General features: G+C 37.3%; 4 protein-coding genes across 8 annotated transcripts; 3 read left to right on the top strand and 1 right to left on the bottom strand.

The window, feature by feature from the left end:
- Positions 1-135: 135 nt before the first annotated feature.
- On the bottom strand, positions 136-1214 carry LOC140793941 (uncharacterized). The gene is made up of 2 exons (XM_073145723.1): positions 970-1214; positions 136-854 (listed from the first exon to the last, which is right to left on the bottom strand). Exons 1-2 carry the CDS (start codon positions 1061-1063, stop codon positions 337-339), a joined length of 612 nt encoding a protein of 203 aa, XP_073001824.1. The 5' UTR covers positions 1064-1214; the 3' UTR covers positions 136-336.
- A 2911-nt stretch (positions 1215-4125) lies between these two features.
- On the top strand, positions 4126-10123 carry LOC140794049 (ATP phosphoribosyltransferase, chloroplastic-like). Its single transcript, XM_073145859.1, has 12 exons — positions 4126-4471; positions 4564-4623; positions 5062-5175; positions 5948-6013; positions 6110-6217; positions 6311-6394; positions 7025-7126; positions 7265-7378; positions 7464-7544; positions 9109-9228; positions 9528-9666; positions 9779-10123. The coding sequence occupies exons 1-11, from the start codon at positions 4244-4246 to the stop codon at positions 9621-9623; spliced, it is 1173 nt and encodes a 390-aa protein (XP_073001960.1). The 5' UTR covers positions 4126-4243; the 3' UTR covers positions 9624-9666; positions 9779-10123.
- A 982-nt stretch (positions 10124-11105) lies between these two features.
- Positions 11106-15996, top strand: LOC140793575 (ubiquitin domain-containing protein DSK2a-like). Its single transcript, XM_073145117.1, has 8 exons — positions 11106-11695; positions 13165-13893; positions 13980-14194; positions 14265-14378; positions 14459-14517; positions 14874-14902; positions 15333-15422; positions 15542-15996. The coding sequence occupies exons 1-8, from the start codon at positions 11488-11490 to the stop codon at positions 15688-15690; spliced, it is 1593 nt and encodes a 530-aa protein (XP_073001218.1). The 5' UTR covers positions 11106-11487; the 3' UTR covers positions 15691-15996.
- Positions 15997-20214: 4218 nt separating this feature from the next.
- LOC140793728 (protein NLP1-like) lies at positions 20215-26676 on the top strand. Of its 5 annotated transcripts, none has more exons than XR_012110009.1 (6): positions 20215-20552; positions 21099-21996; positions 22366-22407; positions 22494-23535; positions 24597-26324; positions 26414-26676. XR_012110009.1 is itself a non-coding variant. In XM_073145405.1 (5 exons), exons 2-5 carry the CDS (start codon positions 21136-21138, stop codon positions 25448-25450), a joined length of 2805 nt encoding a protein of 934 aa, XP_073001506.1. In that variant the 5' UTR covers positions 20216-20552; positions 21099-21135; the 3' UTR covers positions 25451-26676. The 5 variants fall into 5 exon arrangements, 1 of the variants encoding a protein (XP_073001506.1); XR_012110008.1 differs by having other exon boundaries at positions 20216-20552; positions 22366-22413; positions 26417-26676; XR_012110006.1 differs by having other exon boundaries at positions 20216-20552; positions 22366-22413.
- Positions 26677-27350: the final 674 nt, after the last annotated feature.

Here is a 27350-nt window from a genome sequence, read left to right as displayed (position 1 = left end):
CACGAGCCTGATTAGTGATTGGGTGGGAGTGGAGTGAGACTAATTACGCCATCCATGACGTCATACACACATCAAATCTAAACCTCTGTTCTCTTGGTCTCATGTATCCATCCAAAGACTCGAGTAATTTAATAATGGCGATGTCGGGGATCGGTTTCATTAGCGGATTTCTTTATTTTCCTAAACCAACAACACTTGGATTTCACACACAAATCTTACTTTGAAAGCAAAATTTAACCAATCAAAACATTTGTTTACATTTCTTCCATCAATCTGAATCCCAAATTAAAACCAGAAACTAAATCAAAGAACACTGGTTGCAACGAAGAACATTTCTCATTTCTTCCTGTCAGAAGACCTGGTTGCCATCCTCTTCCCAATAGCAGCAGACTTCTCGGAGAAGACGGAGCTAGAAATCTTCTTCATCTCCTTGCTACTCCTCACCGATGATCTCAGGCTGCTCACTCGGCTGAACGAGAAGTCCGTCGGCACCGACTTCCTTACGCTGCTCTCGGCCTTCTTCGAGCTCCTCCTCTTCGCTAATTCAACAGCAATTCCAGGGTCTTCGCCAACCGTCTCCTCTGCGATCTCCCCCTTCTTCCTCTTCAACCTTTCGTTCCTTCTAGCCGAGTAGAGTTCGTAAAACCTCCCTCTCTCGAACAGAGGACTAGTGTTGCAAGCAATGGAGGCAGTGAGATTAGTACCCACATGAAGGCCTTCACTTTTGCCCAACTCTTCTTTGGTTCTCTTGGCCAGGGCAGTTAGCTCCGATGAGACTAAGTTGAATTCAGGCTGGAAAAGCGGAGAACTACACGCTGATGAGCGAATTGGGAGTTGGGTTTTCTTTATACTCGCTGTAAGAGATCAAAAGTACAGAAATTTTCAGATTATAATCAAGATAAAGATTGGATAGCAAGTATAAAGATGGTTTTTTTTTTTTTTTTTTTTTTTTTTTTTTGTTTCTCATACCTGGTGGAGTTGTCGAGATGGAGGAAGTGGAGCGTTGCCCTCGCCGGGGACGGAGTCGCCGAGGAGAGACTGCTAATGGAGGCCTTCGATCCATTTGAGAGAATCCGATCAAGAATTAAACGTAAGAGAGATGTTTAAGAAGGAGATGAAGAAGCCGAGAAGGTGAGAGAGATAGAGAGATAGAAAGATTGTAATTTAGGAGATGTGAGTGTTGACCTCTGAAATGGATATTTGAATTGGTATATGGAGAGTAGTAGACGAATATGGAGAGTAGTAGACGAAGAGAGGGGCCGTTCTCCAACGGTCTTATTTTTCGAAATCGACGTTGAAGCCCTTGATTCATACCCTTGACATTTAGCATAATTACCACTTTACCAGAATGGCAACGGAAAAACAAAACCATGGGGAATATCTTCCCTTGGGTTATATTACTTGTTTTCATATAGGGTTGTTACATTTATACCCATATAAAATCGCTAATTTATGTTCGTGCCCTCTTAAGCTGATTTTTACTTGTATGTCTCTCAAAACATTTTGCATATATACCCTTAACTTCTTTTTTTCACTCGGATTATCCCTCAAATATAATAAATCGTTAAAATCATCAGATCAACTGTAAAATGATATAAATACTTTTATTTGTATTTACATACATTCCTTCTGGTCGGCGCATCGCCCATGTTATTGGATCATGTTTCTAGTCTTTTTGTATAGAGATGCTTTGAGTATTCTCCTTATAACTAGTTTTGCAGAGGTAACGAAAATCTACTTTATCAAAAAAGAAAATCTCCGAGTACTAAACTATTTCTTTTCTTTTTTAATTATTCACGAGCTCGAAGATTAAATATGGATTAGACAAAGAGTTAATCTTCTTTGGATACAGAGACACTTAAGTTTCACTAAGTTTTAACTAATATAGTAAAATACATAGTTTAAACTTCAAACTATATAAGTTATCTAACAATTGCTTGGAACTAAATGCTGTTGAAACTCACTCTAAGCCGTCATGCTGCTAAGTTGCTCCTTCAAGTTAATTGCACCGCCGAACCATCAACCGAATTGAGCTGTTGAGCTAAGCAACCAAGTCACAAATAATTTTTTCTACAATAATTATTTGGGGTTAGAGTCTATCCCATGATTAAGATAGTCAATGAGGACGGCTACCTACCAACTCTACTAAAGTTGGTTGCTAACTATTCCTTTTTAGTGTAGGATGGACTTCATAGTCTTCATTACATCTACCTCTATTTTAATTTTTTAATTATTAAACAATATAATATTATGTATTATATTAAAATTAATTAATAAATATGAGTGATATTACTTTATTTTTAAATAAAATGTATTGTTGGAAAGAGATCTTTAAAATAAATAATAGTTTTAGAATTAATTTTGTAATAATTTTAATTCAATAAGTGAGAAATCACATTGCACGAGTGACGAGTACAATAAATAGGAAAAAAAACGAGTATAATATTTTTTTTTTATATTTCATAAACGATGTATTTATACTTTTATTGCCTACAGGATAATTTTAAGTTATTATTAAATGAATTTGGAAGACTCAGTGATTCTAAATAATAATAAAACAAAATATAATAATTATTAAATTTTAAAAAGAGGAATAATTCTTTAGATCTGGGCTCTAAAAATCTCTATTGGGCTCTAAACTTAGAGCCTAATATGGAGCCTGATAGGAGTAAATCGCTCTAAATTTAGAGATTTAGAGTCGATTAGAATAGCTTATATGTCTTTCTGTTTGTAAAATCTAAAATTTAAACTTAAAACAGTAAGAAAGCAAAAACCCCTTTCATATATTATTTTCGTTAATACGATGGATTACTCAGTAATTAGGCCCAATTCGAGTCCTATTATCATTAGAATTCCTAGATATCCTTAACATCCTCTGTAGAAGTTTAAGGGGAAATCCGGATTCGTTGCCAGACTACAGTAAGAGTTCGACTAGGCCTCGTGACCTTAAATTAATTTCCTACGAGGATTAGAAAAATAAAGGGTCGTATCTATTAATATATTAAATACAGGCATCCATGAACTCCCCTCTCTCCTCTTATAATTTCCACCTACACGAGTTATGGAGGATAATAACTTATCGATGATACTTGAATCGACTTCTCCGATGACAATCTTGGATTGTGTAGCCGAGAACATCATCGACGTCGTCCGCTCCACCGTCGTCGAATACTTCAGGGTAAACCAGACCCCGCCGGAGTCGGCAGCCTTTGCGATCGAATCCACCGTCGGCTCGACATCCATCACAATCCACTCTGACGCCGACTCCTGTCGGATAACCGCCGCCCTCGACTCATGGACTTCGAGTCATCAGCACGTCGATCAGCTCCTACGTCGGAGCATCCGTTGCGGCCCCTTCGTGAACATCAATGCCTCTCCGGTAACGATCAAGATAACACGGTGTCCACACCCCCACAAGCCGTCGCCGGCAAGTAGCAGATGTCCGAGTTTATCTTGGCTTTATGCCATGTTAGATATCGGCACGACTAATTCGATGCCAACCAGAAGGGGAGCTCCGGAGATATTGGATATGGTATTAGCGCGCCTTAAAGTAGGAATCCAATGCATTGATAGACTGTCTGGGTTGGCTACTGGGCTCGAGATCGAACGCATACTTGATGCACTTAAGGTGTTGAAAGAAATGGATAGGGTTTTGAATCTTGAGGAGAAGAAGAAGCGGAGGGAGATGATGGAAACGCGAAAGCGTCGAATGCTGGAGATGTCAATTGATAGGGAGATTAAGAGGAGACGGCTTTAATTGTCGGATAATTACGTTTCTAGTTTCCATATCGTTGCAGTTTACTTTGTTTTTGTATTACTCCTACCATTAAAGAATTCTTAGGTTACTCAGGAGTTTGGCAACACAATCACATAACAACTCTACCAAGCACGTTGCACATTAGTACACATTTTTATTATAATAAAGTGTACATAATTTATATACACAGTACTAGTGCTCAGAATCTCATCGTTTGTGTACTACGTTACGTAGGCACTACAAAATCAAAGTAGCTTTTTATTTATTTGCAAGTAAAGTGTGGTTGGGTTCATAGTTGTAAAACATTCGTAAAAGGTAGGTGTAAATCACGTGATATACACATGGTCTTCCAGAGTTAAAAAAAAACGATTGCAAGAATATCCGCTAAACCTGCGGTTTGCTATCTCTCGCTCGTTTGTTCTTCTTTGGCTGCCTGCCTCTCTTAAATCCAAAGATCACCAACCAAGGAGACGGGAAGCTAAGAAAATGGCGGCTTCTTTAGATCTCTCACCCTTCGTCCGCTTCTCTCTCTCCTCCTCCTCCTCCTCCTCTCGCCGCTTCTCGAAATCAGCTCGCTTCTTGATCACGTGCCGCTCCGCCGCCACCGTGCTCACCGTCGACGCAGCGGCGCCGCCGCCGCAAGAACGCACAGTAGTCCGCCTTGGGCTCCCGAGCAAGGGTCGGATGTCCGAAGAAACACTAAATCTCCTCAAGGTACTGAAACCCCCCTCTCTCACTCTAGCCCTATCGGGTTTGCTCACCTTCTTATTTTTTTTTGGGTTTTTGGCGAATCTTTGTCTGGTTAGAGCTGTCAGCTGACGGTTAGGCAGTTGAATCCGCGGCAGTACATCGCCAACATTCCCCAGGTGATCTGATTTCTTTCATCCTTATCGATTTTTGTGCTAATTTGGTCAAGAAGGCATTATTTTCAGGTATGTGAAGATTATTTAGTTTGTTGGAAGTTTCTTGTGAACCATATGGACGCTAAGTAGCACAAAAGAAAGAAACACGGATATGCGTGTCAATAATCCTACAAAATATCAGTTGCCGTGTTCATTGATTAATTTGATTTCGCTCTTGAAACCTTTCCACTTATCTTTCTTGGAATATCTGCAATGGATAAAAGAATGGGGAAAACAAATACTGCCACACTCTTTTATGGTTACCATTTTATGTAAATTATTCGCCTATTTTTCCGATTTGACTCTGTATATATTCGTGCTTCTTGTTTTTGTATTGATATCTTTGTTTGTATATATGTGTATCTTGTTTATGATATGACGTTGAGGTATGTTGTTATGCAGCTCTCAAATTTGGAGGTTTGGTTTCAGCGGCCGAAAGATATAGTTCGTAAGCTGCAGTCAGGGGATTTAGACCTTGGTATTGTAGGTTTTGATACAGTCAGCGAGTACGGCCAGGTATACTTCTTTGGTATTACGCATTGCAATCATTTCTGGGCCCTTTAGGATGTAATGGATCCCTGAATGCTTCCGTATGTGGTCTGTCTTGTGTTCTTTAATGATTCACATCTCTAAACTATCTGTAGTATCATGATTTTGTTCAGATACCTTAGTAGTAAGTGAATAGTAAGATGGATTTTATAATGTTAAACCCATATTGGTAGAGATACATTCGATGCTTTGAACTTTCCAATCTATAGTAACAAAAATTAGATGATATTCTCTGATCTATCTGATGAAAGGATCCTCTTGCTAAAGAGCTGATATTCTAATTCTGATACTAGAAAAAATTACTAAAACTGGCAATATAATTAGTCTTGTTTCTTCTGAAATGATTATATTCTCCCTATGCGCTTTGGAGCTCCATCAGAGTATACTAAAGTGTCTTTCTTATATATATTATATTGTTTGACCAGTTATATTGCCAACCGGAATGGCTTATTTGTGTAATATTCAACATTCTCCCTATCTTTACTCCAATGCTGGTAGAGCTTATATGTAATTTGGTTTATGCTGTCTTTTATGGTTGTTGATGAGTATATATCTCTTATGTGCTCTTTGATGAGTAGCATTATGTTTTCTACTTAATTCTAAACTTGCATTTGGTCTTGGCTTTTTGAGAAGTTATTACTTTGGAAATGCTTTGTTCTAATATAGATGGACTATGCATGTTTATATATTGGTTTTTAACTTTTCTGGAAAATCACATACTCATATGGTTTGAAAGCAGGGAAATGAAGATTTAGTTATTGTTCATGATGCACTTGAATATGGGGCCTGTCGTTTATCTCTTGCGGTATGTATATTGTCACAGTGCATATTTCTGAAGTTAGCACTTCTTTTTTCTTTGTTCAAAAGTAACATTAACAGAAACACAATGCTAACTTATCAGATTCCCAAGGAAGGCATTTTTGAAAACATAAATTCCCTGGACGAGTTGGCACAAATGCCTAAATGGACAGAAAAAAGGCCTCTACAGATCGTTACTGGATTCACATATGTAGGCATACTCACCATCTTTGTTCACACACATTACTTTTTGTTGGCTTCTAGGTGTTTAAATGTTGAAATACGTGAAATTCTTTTGACACAGCTAGGCACCAAATTGTTGAAAGAAAAGGGTCTAAAGCATGTCACTTTCATGACAGCTGATGGAGCTCTTGAATCATATCCTGCTGTGAGAAATTCTTTCAGAACTTCTGCAATTATCTTTTCTGGAAATTTGTTCAGGAATTTTCTTTCGTGGGACAATATAGTTCTTTATTTTTTTATTTCCGCTATTTCTACTTTGTGTCTATAACCCCAATACTTTTGTAGTCCCTTCTTTGATTTTTTTTTTGGGTACATTTAAGTCACAATGTTCTTTCACATACTGAACAAATTATATAGTTCACAATTTTATGTTAACATTTTCTGTAGCATAAGATTTATCTCTATATTGCAGTTGCTATTTTTGGATCTTTGATTGTATATGAGAACTCTCTTGGGCTTTCATGGCGTTCCCAGAAATCAAGTTATTTGGATTTCTAGTAACAAAGTCAATGGGAACTGCAAAATGTAATATTAAACACATGAGTTTCATTTACTGGTGTAGCTCAAGTTAGCATTGCCACTATCTGGAAGAGCCTTATCAATTAAATTCTCAGTAGTCATCTAAATTAATGTGAGGTTTCCTCTTCTTAGGTGGAATAGTGTGTGTATGGATGTATGCTTATATATATCTATATATGTTATATAGTTCAAACATTAACCTTCTAGATCATAGTCATGAATTATGACATCACCTTCGGTGTTTTTGATGCTTCAGATGGGCATAGCAGATGCTATCCTAGATCTTGTGAGCAGTGGAACAACATTGCGTGAAAATAATTTGAAAGAAATAGAAGGTGGGGTTGTTTTAGAAAGCCAAGTAAGTTTATGACATCTGAGTTAATTCTCCTATTCCTTTGGATAGTAGTCACTAGCTCCAAACTAATTCAAAGCTTATTTTCTTTTGAAGAAACAAGAAAGATCCTGTGCCTTCTGCAATTAATTTAATGTTCTGCAGGCTGTTCTTGTTGCTAGCAGGAGATCCTTGAATGCACGTGAGGGTGTATTGGAGATTACTCATGAGATGCTTGAAAGACTAGAAGCTCACCTGAGGGCATGTGCGGAGATTATGGTACGTCACGTCTTTCCCTTTTAATTAACTATTATCAGGGTCTGCTTGTGTAATATCTTTTCTTTATTCTGTTTCAAAATTTAAGGTGACAGCAAACATGAGGGGAAACAGCGCAGAAGAAGTGGCAGAGAGAGTTCTTAGCCAAACATCATTATCTGGATTGCAGGTTAGGATTTTGGAAGCTAGTTTTTAGCTTCCCTTGATGAAAAGCTTTTCAAATATTGTTACAATTTTTAATCTGATTTTTCAGACAGGAGTCTGGACCGGCATCTAAGATAACTGCAATTGCATATGACTGTTAAATCATAGAAAATCTTCATCTGTATCCTTTCCTTTAATTGAGTTCTTTCTTAACCAAAACACTACAGTTCCTGTTGCACTTTCTATTGGTGTTACTGTTACCATATTAAAATGTAACATAAACTTGTCAGGGTGCCAGGAGTATAAAGGGCATGAATCCCAAGTGTGTTTCTCATCTTGGTATAGTCCCATCATCGGAAGAACTGTTAGCTAATGAGAATTGGACGAAAAAGACTACCCGCTAGAGCAGGGTGAAAAAAAAAATGAAGTCACTTGTTCAATCACTATATGGACTTAGTACTGATATGGCACCACTTTACAGGGCACACATTGCATGAAACACTGCATGTCAACATGTCACTTGCTTACGGGACCTTCCCAACCAGCCATCAGCAGGGTGCTCTGTAGCAATGATAGTTGTGCCGAATCGGCACAAGGCGTGCTGGCCGACACTTACCGTATAAGTAGCTTACCGGCACGTGGCACAAGGGGTCCCGCATGGCACCCCTTGTAGCAGCGATCTGCTCGCCGTTGCCATTGATGTTTGCCTTCACCCTTTGCCGCTTGCCATCGATCTTATTATCGATCTTGCTTTGCCACTCGTTGTTCGTTGTTGAGCTCGGGCATGCAAGCGATGGATGACAATGAGATCAGCGGCCAGCGCGAAAAGTGAAGGCGAGTAGTCTCCTTCTTCTTTTTTCTCCCTCTTACGACATGACCAACAAGTGTTGTGCCGACCGGTGGTCGGCATAGGCCGTGCCATAGGCACAACCAATCCTTGCTATGTAGCACATCAATCCTTTTCAATGCTCTATGGGAGTAATAACACTCAAAAGAAAAATGAAAGTGGTAAAAGTTAAGTTGAACTGATGTTGAGGAATCCTTAGTAGTACCTAAGTGTGAATTCCAAATTACATCACCAAGAAATGTACAGTTATGGAATATGGGAAGAAATAAGGTTTTCCTTGTTAGCATGAGCTAGTTCACATTCTGGAAGATGTTCTAGACAGGCATTGAAACAAATAGTTATTCACTTGCTAATTAAACCATTTACATGGGCTTCATACTTTTCTGGGTGACTTAGCATTTAGTAGTCTCGTCCAGTTCAACGCGCCATGTCTGCTTTCTAGAATTGGTGCTTGGTATATAGTGACTCATCAGAAGCAATCTCATGTTTGCTGGTTCTGTTGAGTTCTCTTAGTTATATGCATTTTGACTATGATGTCCATTGGTCGATTTGCAGAACTGGAATTTTGCATTTGCATGAGATAAATGATCTTTTTGGTTGACCTTGTTGGTCGTGACGTCATGTTCTTTGTTCCTAATTATGTTGCATGTGTCCATGAAAGAGAAAAAGTTTGAATTGAGCATTCTTTCTAGTTATTTCCATTGGTCTGAGTGTCTGACATATTCTCTTTTCATGTAAACAGGGTCCTACTATAAGTCCAGTTTTCTGCAGGCGTGATGGCAAGGTTGCAGTGGACTATTATGCTATTAATATATGTGTACCCCAAAAGTCACTCTATAAGTCAATTCAGCAATTAAGATCGGTAAGATATATGCAACATCTTTGACGCTGTCTACTTTCTTTTTCTTATTAGTTGTGCTAACTCATTGAGTGATTAATGATCTAAATCTACAGTTGGGGGGTATTAGTTCTCATTTGCATTCTTACTGTCGGTTTTTATATGAAAGAACCAATGAGCCCTAAGTATTTGTTCTTATATAGGTTTCATAGGCAGATTAATTAAGTACAAGTGTATGAATGACCTGAAAAAGTTTTTCTATCTTGAGAAAGCTTGGAAGATCCAGCATTTGATACATTCATCTTAATTTTTCTGGTTTGCAGGTTGGTGGCAGTGGAGTCTTGGTCTCTAAGCTGACTTACATTTTTGACGAGGAGACTCCTAGATGGCGGAAGCTTCTCTCAGAACTTGGAATGTGATTACCTCGATCGCATGAGCTTGATGAATCTCTTTTGCGTAGACGTACTTTATAAATATTTGTGAATAAACTTCTTTGTTGTACTCTTTTTAAAAGATGTGCTTAGAATTTCTCATTATTCTGTAATGGATTATCTCATTAATTGCCAACATGCAGGTAATGCAGTTCACCCTGGCTTTATCAGGCTCTGCCAAATCTTTGAAGATAGTATTCTATGCCAGTTAATGTAGTTGAGATGAACCTCTTTGTAAGAATGCCACTCCATAGTTGTCTGCCAATTTTGGTGTCTAAATCATCCATAAAATCTGGGACCTTTTCTTTACTTAATTTAAGAATCTGTTTCCCTGATTGTAGCTTGCCTTCGGCAATGTTATATGGTTGTCTGGGGGAACTATTTCCCGCATTGTATCCGTAAGAACCAGAGCACATCAGGGTATTGTTTGTTACTTCGATATTTGCAACTCATATTTTATATATATAATCAAGGTGTTCCTATCCAAAGTTCAATTCCTTTCAGTTGATTTTATGTGTCCTTGACAGGGTATAATGGACATTGTACAATCTCCTCCTTGGTTCCATCAAAAGGGACCAAATGAATATCGACAGCTTGCTTGACAAGTTTAATATTGCAAAGTTTAATGATTTAATTAAATTGATGGACCCTCTCGATGACCCTTGTATGTCGACAGGAAAGCTGCTAATGGGCCTTTAAATAGGAGTTTTTTGACCCAACTAGACACATTTATATTTTTTTTTTATAAAAATAGACTGCCGCAGCTTTAATAGAAGTACTAAACTGTTAAATTTTACTGTTAAGACATTCATTTGCCTTTTAATTGCTAAATTGCTAAATTAAAAAGATTTATATACATAAAAATTGATCAGTATTTTAAGACCAAATTAACGTTTTTGTCTAACCTAATAAAAACACAGCATTTTTATTAAATCTACGATGAATTAAATTTTATTTGGTAACAAGTTTAAGGAGTAGTCTTGTCGGTATAAAATTTTGGAACCAGACTAGTTCGGTAAAAAATTCTTTTAAATAGCGAGATTTTCGTCTATCATTTTCTTCCAAAATGTTTCTTGCTATTATCCTTTTATTTTTATTTTTGTTCATTTGTCATTTAGGGCGTTATAAATACGTTGATTACATGTTAGAAAGAAAAGGGCACTCTGCCATTAAATATTTTCTTTCACTTAAACAGTTAAACGTAAAATTTTTCGTAGTAATATTTGATGAATTTTTCACTAATTATGAACCCATGATCTGTTAATTATATATATATATATATATTTTGGTAAAAGAAATAATTATAAAACAAATAATTATAAAACAAATAATTGCGAATTGCGATGCCGATAAAAACGCATAAATCAAATTAAAAAATAAAAACGCAAACAGCGTACATCCTTCCTCACGGGAGTTCTTATGCGGGTACGCCTGCTTCTTTTCTCTGGCATCCCTTGGACGACAGCTACTCCCACGCTAAATCTCACACCCCCTTCATTACGGATAAAAATAGCAACATCCGGTAGGAAGGACCCTTCTCCGTCACCACAAATCCAAAATTCGTCGATTATTGCATCACATCATGTTCCGTCACGTATTTCATCACTAATTTCATTTCCTATTTTAGCCGGCAAGCGAAGGGAAGGCATCTCTCGATCCTTTCCCCCTTCTCTACCCTCTCTTCCCTTTCCTCCGGAAACCAAAAGCCGCAGAGGAAGCCAAAAGGGGGGATTTGATTAGGGCTTCTCGAAGCACCGAACAACTACTCTCCTCGCCATCTCCTCTCGTACTCGGCTAAGCGGTCGGATCGGAACCCGATTCGCCTCGGCCTAGGTTTAGGTTTTCCTCCGCCATGGGTGGTGAAGGCGATTCTGGGAAGGAGTCCACCGTGCACGTGAGGTGCTCCAATGGCTCCAAGTTCTCTGTGCAGACGGACCTGGGGGCCACCGTCGGGGCTTTCAAGGCCCTCATCGCCGTGAATAGCGAGGTGCCGCCGGAGCAGCAGCGCCTGATCTATAAAGGTCGGATCTTGAAGGACGAACAAACCCTCACGAGCTACGGTGCGTTTTCCCCCTCTTGCTTCCTTCTTCCGCTGGATCTGATCGGTTAATATTGTTCGATTAGATGTATATTGGGGTAAAAGTTTGGGTGTATAAAATTCGGATCTTATTGCTATTCGTCCTTATTTTGGTAATAGTTTTTTTTATCCTAAATTTAGGTTTTAGTTGTTACTTTTTCATGAATGTGGCAGTAAGGATTCTCTTGAAAAGATCTAATTGTGTTTTGTAACAACACTTTGTGCGATTTAAGAACTATAGGGACTGTAGAATTGACAATTTAATTTGGGAAATTATGGTTCTTCCTTTTGCCCTTCTAATCGTTTTCTTGCATACATTTGATCGTCGAATTGGATTTACAAAATTCTAGCGAACTTTTGCAAGTTAGTCAGACAGCATGCGATGTCATAAAAGTGATTGTCTTCTATTTTTGAATGGTAGCACAGCTTGCGTTTTTCTATTCTCTTTTTCTTTTTTTAATTCCAAGTAACCTCATATGCTTTACAAATTACAGGAAGCCTGCAGTAGTACATGATAAATGGCTTTGCTGTAGCAACAAGAATTTCTCTCCTAGTTAAATTGGAATAGTGATTAGTAACTACAGATGTCCATAACTAGATAACCCTGATACTATGAAATGTATGCCATTTCTTCATTGTTTAGGCATTGGTAATCGTATCTTTTATTATGATGCTAACTGCAAACTTGTCACCTGAAAATATATGCTATATAAGTTTGTACTCTAGGTTTCTGTAGATGATTTAGAGGAAGTCTTGAATAGGAAAATTACTCAACATTCGTTTTCCAATGATTTTCTTGATTCTTTTGTTGGACTAGGGCTCGAATCTTGATTATGTACTCAGAATTTGATCCATTTTGTTATGTTTCTTCATTACATAGTATCTGTACCAATCAATAAGATAATAAGGTTGATTGGTTGACCTCATTTCTGTATTGCCATTGAAATTTGATATTAATTGGCCTAGCCCTATGTTACTTGTGGCCATACTTTGGGTTCTTTGTTCAACTTTGTATTTTGTTAGGAATCTAGGGAATCTGTGACTTCTTTAGTCATTTTGTATGCATAGGCTAATTAATCCACGTGCTTCTTGTAGTTCAGACTTCAGAATAATCCTTTGATGTCAATGCATTATTTTTGTAGTCATTTCATTTGAAATCTTGGCATCAATTTTATCACAGTTCCTTAATCATATATTTTAGCAACACATGGAGGAAGCCAGTATTTATAACTAATAAGGTGCACAGATTTGCATCTGATGGTATTCAATTATTCATTCAATTTAATCATGTCTCTTGATTTGTGTTACAGTAATTCATCTCAGTACATACGCAACTGATGTACTTCTCTTTGAACCTTATGCATTTTTATATTACATTCCTGTTCACTACTTTGGCTTCCCTTGGGCTAATAATTATTTGCTGTCTGACCATTCACACATTTTTGTGGTAAGGTGTGGAGTCAGATCACACTATTCACTTGGTTCGTGGTGTCGCCTCATCAGCTGCATCAGCTGCAACAGCTTCAGCTAATCTTGGAGCTTCAAGGACTCCCAACAATACATCGGTTGGTTCTGGAGGTTCACAATTTCCAGGCCTTGGTATTAATGGGTTGGCTGGCAATGGGGCTTCAGGCCTATTTGGGTCTGGAATTCCAGAATTTGATGAGATGCATCAACAGCTTACGCAGAATCCCAACATGATGAGGGATATAATGAACATGCCTGTCATACAGAGTCTCATGAATAACCCTGATCTAATGCGTAATATAATCATGAACAATCCACAAATGCGTGAGATCATTGACCGAAATCCTGATCTTGCTCACATCCTTAACGATCCAAATACTCTCCGCCAGACACTTGAAGCAGCTAGGAATCCTGAACTCATGAGAGAGATGATGAGGAACACAGACAGAGCTATGAGCAATATTGAGTCTTCTCCAGAAGGGTTTAACATGCTTAGGCGCATGTATGAAACTGTCCAGGAGCCTTTTCTGAATGCAACAACAATGGCTGCAGAAGGTAATGCAAGCTCAAATCCATTTGCAGCTCTCTTGGGAAACCAGGGAGCTAATCAAACCAGAGACCCATCAACAAATCCACCAACTGCCAGCTCAGAAGCTACAACAGGGGTTCCTGCTCCAAATACTAACCCACTTCCAAATCCTTGGAGCACCAATAGTAAGTCTCACATGCTCCAGTATTTTTGTAGTTGTTCATGTGAATCTATGTTTTCATTTAGTCATTTGCGAACTTATTTTTGGCAGATGGAGGTGCACAGGCAGGGAACACTGCCAGGTCAGCTCCTGCAGCTGACACAAGGGCAGCTGGAACTGCTGGGTTAGGAGGCCTGGGTTTGCCCGATTTGGAGAACATGATTGGTGGTGTGCAGGATCCTTCCATTCTAAGTCAGGTTTTGCAAAATCCGGCAATGTCTCAGATGATGCAGAGCATGCTTTCTGATCCTCAGTCTATGAACCAGGTATATACTACATTACATGTTCTCGCCTTAATATGAGATTTCTTATATTGCGGTTCTCGATTATTACTAGATGCTTAGCTTCAATCCCAGTATGCGTAGCCTGCTAGAGTCCAATACTCAATTAAGAGAGATGTTTCAGAATCCAGAATTTCTTCGCCAGCTTATGTCTCCTGAGACCATGCAGGTATATTTGAGGCTTGACAAGATTTTAGGCTCTTTAGTCTTCATGTCCTTCAGTGAGAACTAATCGGACTTTCCTTGCAGCAACTACTAACTTTCCAACAGTCTTTTCTATCCCAGTTTGGACGGCAGCAGTCAAGCCAGTAAGTGCTATACTGATTTTTGAACCTACTCATATACTCTCCTGGAAGTATCTTTTTCTGTCAGATATTTAACACATTCTTTCCTATGAAACATCAGAACGTGATGTCTAATAGGTTGTTGATGATCCCTAGCTTGTTTTTGTAACTCCCATTTTCCTGTTCTCCCCCCCCTCCCCCCTCCTTTTTTTTTTTCCTTTTTTGCTTTAGAACACTTGCAATAGTTGTTGCCCCAAGTGTTAGGTTTTGTGAAAAACAATTGCATGGTTAATGTTTTATAATCGTTTTCTTATTTGTTTATATCTTTTGGGATTAGTCTTCTTGTAATGCTTTACTCTCATGTGTTATATTTGCTGCAGGGAACAAAACCAGACGGGTGGTGGCACAGGTGATTACTGTTGGCTTCAAGTTGTGCTATGGACTACTACTTTTCTCTTCTCTTGTCATTTTATCATACAATCTTTTATAGTAGATGATAGATCTCTATGATGGATAAAGGCCGCAAAGCACATTGGTTGCATTTTTTTTGATAGCATAGTAAAATATGTCTTTGAAGTCCTGGATATCCATAAGAGCTTGGTGCCTGCACATCTGGTATATGCTGTACTAGCAGTGCAAGCTTTTTCTTTGTCCCCTTTATCTTCTCATATACTTGTTTCTATTCTTTTTCACCATTTTATTTCAGGGAAGTCTCTAATCTTCCTCTTATGACTCTTATTGCTGAATGTTGAACTGATAGATCAAATTGATTCCCGTCTTATCCAAGTTAATCAACTGTCATAAATCTTCATTTGTTTTAACGGGCGTGTTACATGCAGGCATGGCAGGCAATGCTAGTCTGGAATTATTGATGAACATGCTTGGTGGACTTGGAGGTGGAGGTCTTGGTGTTCCTAATACATCTAATGGTTGCATTTCTATCCTAGTATTGATGTTTTATGTCCGATAATCAGTAGTCTATCATCTCCCTTGATGCCTGCCTTCACTAAATTGCCAACTTACAAGGCTTTTCTTTTGAACTATCCAGTGCCACCAGAAGAACTATATGCAACTCAACTATCCCAGCTTCAAGAAATGGGTTTCTTCGATACGCAGGAGAATATCCGAGCATTAAGTGCCACCGCTGGGAATGTCCACGCTGCAGTAGAGCGGCTTCTTAGGAACCTTGGCCAATAGATAATTATGAATTTGTAATGTCTTTCTATCATCATGGCCTTCATTATATGCGCATGTAAGAATAGCCAGATCAACCGATTTTATACTTCTCAAGATTTCAAGACAGAGATTCAGCCACTGTTTCAGATGAGGAATAAACTGGGCAGTTAAAAACTTCTCATGCTTTGAGCCTTTGTCGTGTTCTTCTACATATTTTGATACACTAAATATTGTACATACAGATTTATCTTATAAGCCTGTGTTAGATCTCTGCTCTTGGATGTTTACTCTGCTTTATATGTGAAAGACTTGAAATAGTTGTTTGAATCGTATCTTCTCTATCTGATGCAATATTCTTGTTTGCGATTGTTATGTTGACATGATCCTAACTGACATTAATGAAGCAATTGTATCAATCCACTGAACCCAGAAACTTTAGAAATAAGTGATATGTTATTTATCACAGGGTTCTGGTTCTGTTTCTCTTCTTTGAAAGTACTTTACTTTTAGGTATTACTTGTGAGACCCATTGATCCCTTTTTATATCTAAAAGAGGTCGGGTAAGGAGAATGACCTACATACAGAACCATAATTCACGAACTTCGATTATGGCATCCATTCACTTTGTTGTAAGCCCACAGTTTAGCGGATTTATAAATTTATCTGTCAACATAAACTGATTTAAAATAATGCAGTTTCTTATATTCATACGTATGTGGTTGATTCAGACGTCCCTATAAGTGAGTTAGGCTACAGATTTTATGTTAAAGATGGAGAAGAGAAGTATTCGAATTTTCCCACAGGAAAGAGAGCATGAGAAAGAGAACAAATAGTTTATAATGTAGTTGTCAATAGTTTACAAGCAATTGGTTGCAAAAATATGATTCTATGACTAGTGTGATGCTTGAACTTAATTTTGTATGTTTGTTATACGGATTTAATGTTGTTCTTTTTATCAAGTTTCTCCTGCTTCTTTGGTCTCTCTCTCTCTCTCTCTCTCTCTCTATATATATATATATATATGTATGTATGTACGCAGGATTAGAGAATATTTGCCATAATGTATGGACTTCTCAAAATTGTTTACATAGACTGGATGTGTTTGTGATCTCTTATTTTGTTGCTTCTTTGACTAGCTAGCATTCAATTAACTACTAATATATCTTTCTTTAACCAACCAACTTTAATTAGTCTGGAACAACTGTGTAGCTAGCTCTTAACTATGGGTTTAGAATCTCATTAGATAATAAACTAAACCCACCATTCTTCCTCAATCGTCGTGGAATCTAACTTTGCCACATGACCCTTCTTATATTATTAACTTTTATTAGTCATTTTCTTATTTCAATTTACATCCCAAATTTTTTCTCTATTTTTCCATTTGACCCTTTCTGTTTACACTTATCTGAGCAACTATTGCCTTCCTTTTGGGGAGCACTGCGAAGCTTGATCTCTCTATCCTCTTATTACGTGATAGACTTCGATTAAATTTGTTAATTAGGAACCGTAGACTAATCTATATACGTAATGCTCTTTAATGTCGACAATTTGTCAATTACCGTACGGTACCACTCTTATAAATAAATAAATAAATAAATGTTGAAAGACGTAGACATTTAAGCTTGCTTACACCGTACGTATGTATAGGCTACTCCTAAGTCTTATTAAAAACTTTCGAATTAGGATTTTTCCCATGGATACCCCTCAAAATTCACTTATTTATTTATATACTTTTTAAAATATTTATATTTATTTGTATACCTTTTTTTTATTAAAAAAATCATACTACTAATTTCTGTATAATTATTGTTCAGATTATTTTTTTGACGATCATAAATTAAAGGGAAATTGATTAAAACTATCATGCATTTTACTTTTATTATTGTTTAGTCTGATATTCGATCATTTGCATTTAGGTTTAATCATCAAAAATAATATCCAAATATTAGTTTTTTATTTAACTGAAAATAATCATCTACATTAGTTAACTTAATTGTACATATAAGTCCAAAAAAGAGAAAATTTTATCTGATGAGTAATAATTTAGGTATTTAATTTTAAAAAAATTTAAATTTATAAAACATTCTTTATTCTATCGAGTGCTGTTAGATTAAATTTAACTCAAAATATTTATGAGGAGTAAACACATAATGCATGGGTCAAATGATCAATACCGATTAAATGATAATAAAAATACAAACCCAAGATATTTTCAATCAATTTTTCTAAATTAAAATCTGAAGCATCTAAATTTATTGTGTGGAGGTTATAAATGTATATATATATATATATATAAACCCTTCACATTAAAAGAACAAATCATTGTGTAAATTAGATTCTTTGCAATATTTCCATCAAACTTATTCTTTGTTTAAGATACCTAGTCTTTCTTATTCCCTTTAATTAAAGAGATCTTTTTCTTGACCCTAACTTGCAAATGGGACAAAATATAAATGTCCACCACTCCTCTCTCTCTATCTCTTACGTCGTCCCTCACCCTTGTCTAATATAAACTCTATATAAAATTTTGGAATAATTGACTAATAATCACTACTATAATTAACCTCGTTAAATTAATACAAGTGTACACAGAATTCCATAACTAACAAACCAAAACCCAACACGTTATCACTAATTATTGTGCAATTGAACGAGGAGCAGATCAAAGCAACCCACCAAATCAATCAATTATGTGGGCTTGAGAATAAACAAACGGCTTAGCAACTGGAATTGGGGATTAGAGTACTTTCCAAAATCTGGGAGAGCGATAGTTACTTAATTAATCTTCTCAAGTATCTCTTAATCTATGACTTTAGGGGTTCTTAATAAGCTTCATCCAATCAAATGCCGCATCGGAATCCGTGACGAGATTCCAATTGATGAGTTTGTGCTTCCCACACAAGCCGAGGAGTTGAAATCCGATTCATTTCCCATAGTTGCGTGCTCCATTAAGGCACTAATTATAAGATTAATATTATTAACCTTCTTTTTAGAAATTTATTAAAATCTAATTATTCATATTTAATATCTTGAAAACACATCGCCCTTCATTTTCTTAATGGACAGTTATCGCATACGTAGCTTAAATTAATTAACGATAAATATTACTATGTTAATATGTGAATGATAATAAAAATAAGAAAAAAATTGTATATCACAAACACCCTGTCTTTTAATGAAATTATGATTTACATCCTATATTTACAGAAAACACTCTGCCGTTAAATTAGTTAGTTAAACTTAACTAAATCTCTGAGTTAAATTAACTAAACTAAAAAAATTACGAAAATACCTTTAACCAAGGTATTTTAGTCATTTTAAAATTAAAATATTTTTATTTAAGAGAATATTTTGACGGTGTTAGTTTAAATAGAACTCATGGTGTTTTTTTATATATATTCACTAACTCAGAAGGCTTGATTTATAAATAGTAAAAATATAAGGTGTAAATCATAATTACGTTATAAATCAGAGTGTAATATATAATTTTTTCTAAAAATAAAAATTTAAATGTCCTTATTAAAGCTCATCAGGAGGATCAAAAGCATATCCTTCGATTCTTATTAATGCCAAAAGTTTAAATGTTTTAAAAGCTTATAAGGAGATGGAGCAAAACAATGTGCTGGTATTCGTTTCACGTCCACTATACTTAGAGCTTGAGAGATTTAATATCAAGAAGCCATGGACTTCGAAATAAATAGATAGAGAATTTAATATCACAACTCAGCATTTTTTATTTATTTTTTTGATATCATTAACAGATCACGATCTATGGAATGTTTAAGCTGACTATATTTGTTGCTCTCTTTTTTCTAAAATTAAATGACAGATATTTGGAATAGATAACAACTCATCCTCTTTTTCTTTTTCATATGTCATATAATAAATCATAATATAAAATAACTCAATTATTCAAATGGTTCCGATCAATGGATTCCATCAGCACTGGGGCCTACTATCCTGATAGAAATTTAACTCATAATTTAATAGTTAAGTCAATAATCATACTAATTTTGTAACTGGTTGCCACTTTTGGTACACATTATCTCAAAGCAACCCGTTTGACAAAGCGGGATAAATTTTATCAAAAATTAATGAATAAAAGAAGAAAAGCGCTGACCTAGGGTTTCAGCACTTTTCTCAATTTTTCTTATTATTTCACTTTTAAACTAAAATATTTTAGTACGTCAAATAAGTATGGAAACTTACAAACTATTCTATAAATCTCTATTCGCTCCGTAGTCATCTTCTAAAATCTCTAACTTGAGCCATATATCTTACTTAGTAAATATATATTTTCTGTAATAGTAGTTTGATCAAAAGTCATAATTTGTACTTATGTAATCATTAAAAGCTGACCAGTTTTAATCATCTTAAAAAGGAAGGAAAAAAATCCTTTTGGGATCCCCAAGGAGAAAGAATCTTGTACTCGGAATCCCATCTCCACCTCCTGAGGTCCCAGAAAGAAAAAAATTTCTACATTTTTGGGAGTAAAATTAGTCCCAGAAATCTTCCTGTTCCTGCCATCATCGCCCCCACAATAACAAAACTACCAATCACTTTCTTGGTGTCACTTCTTTTCTCCTCCTCCAACCATGAGCTTTCCCCGTTCTACCCTCCTGCCCTGGAATCTCCCCTTCTCCTCCCCCTCCACCGGTGTGTGCAATTGACTTTGGTCATCCAATAGGGGCGATGATGGGGAAAGTCCATGGCTCGTGGGGCCCTTGGAGAAGAGGATCCCATCGTTACCATAAGGCAGAAGAAGATAACAATAAACCCATCCATCACCAGGATTCACTTGAAAAAAGAAAGTCTTGAGTACATGGAAGGTGGTATCTTGTGGGATTCACGGAGATAAACAAGGGAAGAGATCCACTCGGCAGGTGAGAAACAAGCACTGTTTTATTGAACTTTTGTTGGCTTCTACCACTAGTAGTCTCATTTATTGCTATCCTCTCTTAAATGAGCCTTAATATGTGATTTCTGGCATCTGATGCTTTAACCTGGGAGGAAAGGGGGTTTAAAAAAAAACCATCTTGGAATAATCCTCAGAAAGCGTCCACCTTTTCTTTGATCCTTTTATGCAAGTTGGATTTGTTTTCAGTAGTGGGTCCTAAATTCTTCCAAAGAGATAGATGTATTTGTGGGCCTGCGCGGTTTAATTTTCTTGTTGCCATTTGCTTCCCCACTTTAGATTTCTTTCCCCTCCCTTTCTTCTGTTGATTTTTGATGTTCCTGCCACTTAGACTTGAAAGGGGAGGAGCACTTATTGCTCCTCTTTTTGTTTGCCGCAGAAAAAAAAGGTGCGACTTTTCGTTCTTTTGATTCACTTGCCAGTTTTTCTTTTCCTTCTACAGGTAGGGATTTTCCATTTGAGAGTCTCTCTATCAAGAACAAATTTTGATAGATTTTAGTTATTTTGGTTGCAGTTTGTTTTGTCTGATGGGATTCTGAAGATATCTTGGGATGGAGAATTCGATTGCGCCGGCCGATGGATTCCTGGGGCGGAGCATCTCAGAAGCTGAGGATTTGGATCTCATGGATGAGTTGTTACTAGAGTCAGGCTTCGATTGCTCAGATTTCTTGCAGCAGGGGAGCTCCTCTTCCTTGAGTCCATTTGGTTCTTCAGGGTTTTCACCCGTCTTTGAGATAAACAACGATAGCCCTAATCCACTGCTGCCAGAAAATGATAATTTAGATGATACAGAGAGGTTGGTTTTCTCCACGAATCTAACTTCAGATGATAACCAGATGCTGATGTCCCAAGCAATACAAATGAATGAAATAGTCTTGAAGAGTCCTGGTCCTGGATATGATTCGAGCATGGACTGGTGGTTTCAGCCAAGAGGCCCCATTGTCAGTGTGAGAGATCGATTGATTCGTGCCCTTACTTACATTAAGGAGTCGCAGAGAGATGGTGATTTCCTTGTTCAGGTGTGGGTTCCTACTCGGATAGGAGATCGGCAAGTTCTTACAACTTGTGGCCAGCCTTTCTCGCTTGATGTGAACTGTGAAAGGCTTGTGAATTATAGGTCAGTGTCAATGAGTTACCACTTTTCAGCTGATGAGAACTCGAATGAGGCGTTGGGATTGCCAGGCCGTGTTTTTCTGGGGAAGGTACCAGAATGGACACCCGATGTTCGATACTTTAACAGCTATGAATATCCTAGGATTAATCATGCCCAACGCTATGATATTCGGGGCACCATTGCTCTGCCCATTTTCGAGAAAGACAGCAGGTCTTGCTTAGGGGTTTTGGAGCTTATAATGACTACCCAAAAGATCAATTATAGTATGGAACTTGAGAAAATCTGCAGCGCTCTTCAGGTATTTTTCAGTTTTACTATTTTTCGACTATAATGTTTGCTGTATGGGGGTGTAATCTTAGAATCCTGAGTTTGTTTATGAGTTTTCGATTCTCATCTTCTTTTTCTTGGTTCTCTTACCTTCTGCCTATCCCTTTGTCTTTATTATGAATTCTTGTGAAAATGAATTACATGAGTAGCTTAGAAGGACTACTAAGTCGGACAGGCTAAATTGTTACTCTTCTCTTCTTTGATAAGCTTTTACTCATAAAAGACAGCTGCATGCAAGTCCAATTCTTTTTCTTAATAGGTCAACAAGTGATAGATGAAATTAATCTATTTAGCTCTCTCTTCTTTTTTTGTCCAAGTCTAATTAAAACTTCCATTGCAGGCAGTTGACCTTAGAAGTTCTGGAGTTTTAAGCATTCCCCATGTAAGAGTGAGTAGACAGACCCCACAAACATAGTATTCCAGTCAAGCATGTTCCATTAGTAATGAATCATGCTTCTTCTTTGTCAGGTGAGTAATGATTCGTACCAAGCTGCTTTACCAGAGATCCAAGAGGTCCTAAGAGCTGCTTGTCACACCCATAGATTACCATTAGCTCAAACTTGGATTTCATGCAATCAACAGGGTAAAAGGGGAAGTCGCCATTCTGATGAAAACTATAAGGACTGTATATCCACTGTTGATCAAGCTTGCTATGTGCAGGATCCCAGCATGGTTGGTTTTCAACAGGCATGCTCTGAGCACCATCTATTTAGAGGTCAAGGTGCGGCCGGCAAAGCATTTATAACAAATGAACCTTGTTTCTTTCCAGACGTAACTGCTCTTAGCAAGATAGAGTATCCTCTGTCTCATCATGCTAAATTGTTTCGCTTGAGGGCTGCAGTTGCTATCAGATTACGAAGCATCAATACTGGCAATGCAGACTTTGTTCTGGAATTCTTCTTGCCAATCGATTGCATAGATGGTGAAGAACAGAAACTGATGCTTAATTCCTTGTCGATTACCATACAACAAATATGCCAGAGCTTACGGGTTGTCACAACCAAGGAGCTGGAGGATGAGGCTCTGTTGCAAGCTAATGAACTATTCAACCGAGATATCTTTTTTAGTAAAGCTATCCCTGGGGATGATAGAGAGCCAACCAGTAACAGCAATCTTCAAGTAGGAACTTCAGATGTACGAATTACTGAAGGTGTATCATCATGGATCACAAGTATCATGGAGGCTCAACAAAAGGGAGAAAGGACTGTGGTTCGCTCTTGTATGCCATTGCAATTTAGTAAGCAGGAAGAAGGATTCAATGTCACAACTCACTGGGATCCCTCAGAGGTGGTATTGCCTTCTGGAGACATTTTCTCAGGGTTCAGCCATCACCAAGAAGATCCATTTAAAGACTCAATTGTTCATAGTTCTTTTCCAATTGAACCTAGTGTGTCAATTTCTGAGAAAGCAGCAGAGAAGCGGCGTGCTAAGACAGAGAAGACTATCAGTCTGGAAGATCTTCGAAAACATTTTGCCGGTAGCCTAAAAGATGCCGCAAAGAACCTTGGAGGTAATCTTAACCTTCTTGTGAGATGCCCATATTAATTGTGATTTATGCCTTTTAGCAGATTTGACGGCTCACTTTCCATGTGCTTACCCTATTATGCTGAAATTTTCGTTTTCTTAGATATATAATTTTAAAAGCCATTTCATGTTGTTTTTGCAATACCGGTATGCTATTACAATATGATGGACCATGCTCTAATGTAAGTGTTTTGGAACCGATGGCAAAGAACATCTAGTGGGATACTCTTTAAGTTTGTAATTGTTGTGAAAAATCAATTCAGATACTTCATAATGCATTTATTAAGATAAATCATCTAACACAACCATAGCTGTTCCAATGGGAGGCACAGTTGCTTGTACAAAAGAAGGAAAGTTTAACTGGATATTGTGTAAAATCTTTTGTGTATGTAGCCTTTTAGAACATCTCTACAGAGTTGACATATTTGGTTTCATAATATATATTACTTGGGTGTTTGAAAAGTCAATGGGTGAATTGTATGATTGCTAGGTATTATAATTGCTAAATAATGCATCACATAAATCAGCTTGAACCAAAAATTGAGAAAGCAACCTAAATTCACTGTAGGGAAGGGCAAAATATCGGGAAATACTCAAAATCAAACTCATAAATATTCCATCATGTCTAGGAGAACTTTGAGTCTTAAATATTAAAAGTTTAATATGGTTTGCATATCAAGAGGAAAAACAGGCTCGTGAAGTTGAGAAAACATTTTGGAGCCCATACAAATTGAGAAATCCTTGATTAGCATTAATGGAATATAAAGAGAATTTGCTGAACAAATTTCCCAAAAAGGAGGAGAAAGAAGAGAAAATGGAGTTCAGTTGTCGGCTGAAACTATATAAGCCCGATTGCTAGCTGAGACAACCAAGTAAGAAATTGGAAGCAGATGTATCAACTGTATTAAGCATGAAAAAGCTAGTAGTATACTCTTGTTTTATCCTTGAAAATAGTTGGTTGTGTTTCTCGTTGTCTTGTGATTTGCATAATACAAAACAATATCAAGTGGAGTTGACATAGATATTCTCTTCTTGTCAACCATTCAGTGTGCCCTACTACTCTGAAACGGATATGCAGGCAGCACGGGATTAATCGTTGGCCTTCACGAAAGATCAAGAAAGTTGGGCGCTCCTTAAGGAAATTGCAAGTGGTTATCGACTCTGTCCATGGCCGTGAAGGAACCTTTCACCTCAGCTCCCTATATGAAAATTTCACCAAGGATTTTCAGGGCAGTACCTCTGTTTCCGCATTGAAGCAAAATGATCAACCGGAGTCTTCAAAAATGACTCGTCTTCAAGAAGGCAGATTGAGCTCGCACACTTCTGGCTCAAATTCTCTTTCCTCTTCCTCCTGTAGTCAAAGCTCTAGTTCTAGTCTGGGATGTTCCAGTGGGATAAAACAGGATGGTAATGCTCCTCAACTTACAATCAAACAAGAAATGACAGTGGAGAACAACCAGACTGGCATGTGTAACAAATTTCTAGACCATGTAGAAGTGTCAACTGAAGAAAAATTAGACTCTTTATCTCAATCCCAAAGTCATAAGCCTGAGAATCGAACTGCTCAAAATTTATCCCATTTGCCACAAAAAAGACAAGATTATCTGAAAATAAAAGCCATTTATGAGGAAGAGAAAGTTATACTAAAATTGCAGCCTTCCTGGGGCTTACAAAGTCTGAAAGAGGAGATTGCAAAGCGGTTTAATATTGCTGATGCAGGTTCAGTGAATCTGAAGTATTTGGATGATGAATCAGAGTGGGTCCTATTAACATGTGACGCAGATCTGCAGGAGTGCATTGATGTATATAAATCATCTAGTACTCATACAATAAAAATTTCTGTGCATCATTGTGCACAGCCAAGCATCACAACTTCCTTCGGACGAACAGTGTTGTCATGAAAGTTGAGCTTTCATCTCATTCAGAACAATCCTCTGAGCTTACTGATTTTAAGGATCGTTGCATATACTTTGTTGTGACTTTGCAAACATACTCATGAGCTAGAGATTAGCTTAGAAAATTTATTGTGGTTTGCAAGAGTTTGAATTGCCCATCGTTGATCTTTATAGAGGCCTTTACTCTTGTATAGCTGGAGACGGTACATCTGAATATTTGGTCAGCATAAGTAAGAGAATGGTTATCCAGGTACCTCCTCTAGAGATATACATGTACATGTCCATCAAGAGCATTTACATCATTACATGCTCCCTCCCAATTTTGTAAAGTTGTCCAGCATAACTTTGCTCCACTGGAAATGGTTCTTTCTTGAAGCACACTAGTGATGCTTGATATGGATGCATTCATGCCAGATTGTATATTCTAGCAGTGTGGTTTTCTGATGTTCTGCTTGGAAATAATTATAATACAAGCCGTATCTTTGATGATGGAGTACACAAGATGGGGTCATAAATCCTTGGTGTTGCTCTGTTGTATCTAACTGCACTTCAAATTTTTGTCATCTGAAGTGTAAGGTTGTCCAGTAAATGAAATTCAGCCGAAGGAAACACCTTAGCAGGTGAAACAGATCCTGTAGAAGTTCTTAATCAGGTGCAGGATTCAATTACAAGACAGTGGCTGTTACAATGACCAGTTTTGTAAGAACAGAGCCATCCTCACATGATACCAGTTCCTGGAAAATAGTCCCTTGACATATGTTGATTCATTGGCAATAATCGGAGAGGATAACTAGTTGGACGTAAATTGATTTTATTGTGCACCACATTTGTTGTCCCAACAATTCCTTGATGCCAGAAATGCTTAGCTTGTTGTAAATCTGTAAGTATTACTGATACTTACTTGTCGTAAATAGTTCCGGATGAACTATGCATTACCAGCAGTCTCATCTCTTCTTCCTTATATGACAGCAGGCGGAAGGCAGATTATAATTAAAGAAATCGTCATTGTTGTTCTGATTCATGCATGGGCAAAAGTCTCGTAATTAACTTTCAGAAGGACCGTCAAGAATTGTTCTAAGTCTGGTATGTTGCTGCCAAATTTGGACTTTCAAGGGTCTGTTGCGCATCTTCTTTAACTCTGTACCATATGTTAAGGATTAAAAAGTTGTTCAGTTTGCTGTTTTGAGGCATGCTTTCTTTGAAATAATAAAGATATTTTTCAGTTCTTTATACACTTTCTGCTCATTGTATGATTCATGATTTCCTCTTTCAAGACTCTGTATTTGGAATGCACCCATAAACTACAGGACAGAGATTTTATAAGCCTCAGAAAATTCCCAGAGTTCTCTATGGAGCAACTCGTAGTACGAAGCTAGAACCTTTTAACTGTCTATAGATGATGTTTAACAATGAGTAGACATTCGAGTACGTGATAAGCATTAGGAGTTATAGGAGGACAATAAGATAGCTTTCCTGACTTGGGTCCTTCTCCACTACCACAATTAACAATAGCTGTAGGAGACGGTGACTGGTCAAAACTCCTTCCAGAATTGCTGGATTTGATAGCTAACAAGTTTGCTGGTTCCCTTTGGATTCTATGCACTCTGTTGCGAAGAGTGCCGGAAGAATGTATTGTCCCATAGAGTCGATGTGTATGTTCAACCAAACATCCTCGAGTGTTTCAGGAGAAGTGCTTCTATTGCCAACGTCTCTAGTTTTCCGGTTAGATTTGTCGTGCGATCTGCCATGATGGACAGGGATTACAATCATAGGTAGAAATATGCTCTTCTTTTACATCTGCATGGTGAATGAATTTAAGGGATGGAAAATACCAATATCACCCATTTAAGTCGAAGTACACAGCACAAAACTCTGGTGAGTCTGAGATCAATTGTTTCATGCTGAA

Source organism: Typha latifolia, chromosome 8, assembly GCF_019914945.1.
Source record: "Typha latifolia isolate L0001 chromosome 8, TyphaL0001v2, whole genome shotgun sequence".
Classification (NCBI taxonomy): domain Eukaryota; kingdom Viridiplantae; phylum Streptophyta; class Magnoliopsida; order Poales; family Typhaceae; genus Typha; species Typha latifolia.
This window is presented reverse-complemented; position numbering and strand designations above follow the sequence as displayed.

Coding starts and splice junctions, on each gene's coding strand:
- LOC140793941 (XM_073145723.1), bottom strand. CDS start 1,063: ATGGATCGAAGGCCTCCATTAGCAGTCTCTCCTCGGCGACTCCGTCCC. Junction 855..969: donor CATCTCGACAACTCCACCAG/GTATGAGAAACA, acceptor GATCTCTTACAG/CGAGTATAAAGAAAACCCAA.
- LOC140794049 (XM_073145859.1), top strand. CDS start 4,244: ATGGCGGCTTCTTTAGATCTCTCACCCTTCGTCCGCTTCTCTCTCTCC. Junction 6,395..7,024: donor CTCTTGAATCATATCCTGCT/GTGAGAAATTCT, acceptor TTGATGCTTCAG/ATGGGCATAGCAGATGCTAT. Junction 7,545..9,108: donor CATCATTATCTGGATTGCAG/GTTAGGATTTTG, acceptor TCATGTAAACAG/GGTCCTACTATAAGTCCAGT.
- LOC140793575 (XM_073145117.1), top strand. CDS start 11,488: ATGGGTGGTGAAGGCGATTCTGGGAAGGAGTCCACCGTGCACGTGAGG. Junction 14,518..14,873: donor GGACGGCAGCAGTCAAGCCA/GTAAGTGCTATA, acceptor TATTTGCTGCAG/GGAACAAAACCAGACGGGTG. Junction 15,423..15,541: donor TGTTCCTAATACATCTAATG/GTTGCATTTCTA, acceptor TGAACTATCCAG/TGCCACCAGAAGAACTATAT.
- LOC140793728 (XM_073145405.1), top strand. CDS start 21,136: ATGGAGAATTCGATTGCGCCGGCCGATGGATTCCTGGGGCGGAGCATC. Junction 21,997..22,365: donor AAATCTGCAGCGCTCTTCAG/GTATTTTTCAGT, acceptor CTTCCATTGCAG/GCAGTTGACCTTAGAAGTTC. Junction 23,536..24,596: donor TGCCGCAAAGAACCTTGGAG/GTAATCTTAACC, acceptor TCAACCATTCAG/TGTGCCCTACTACTCTGAAA.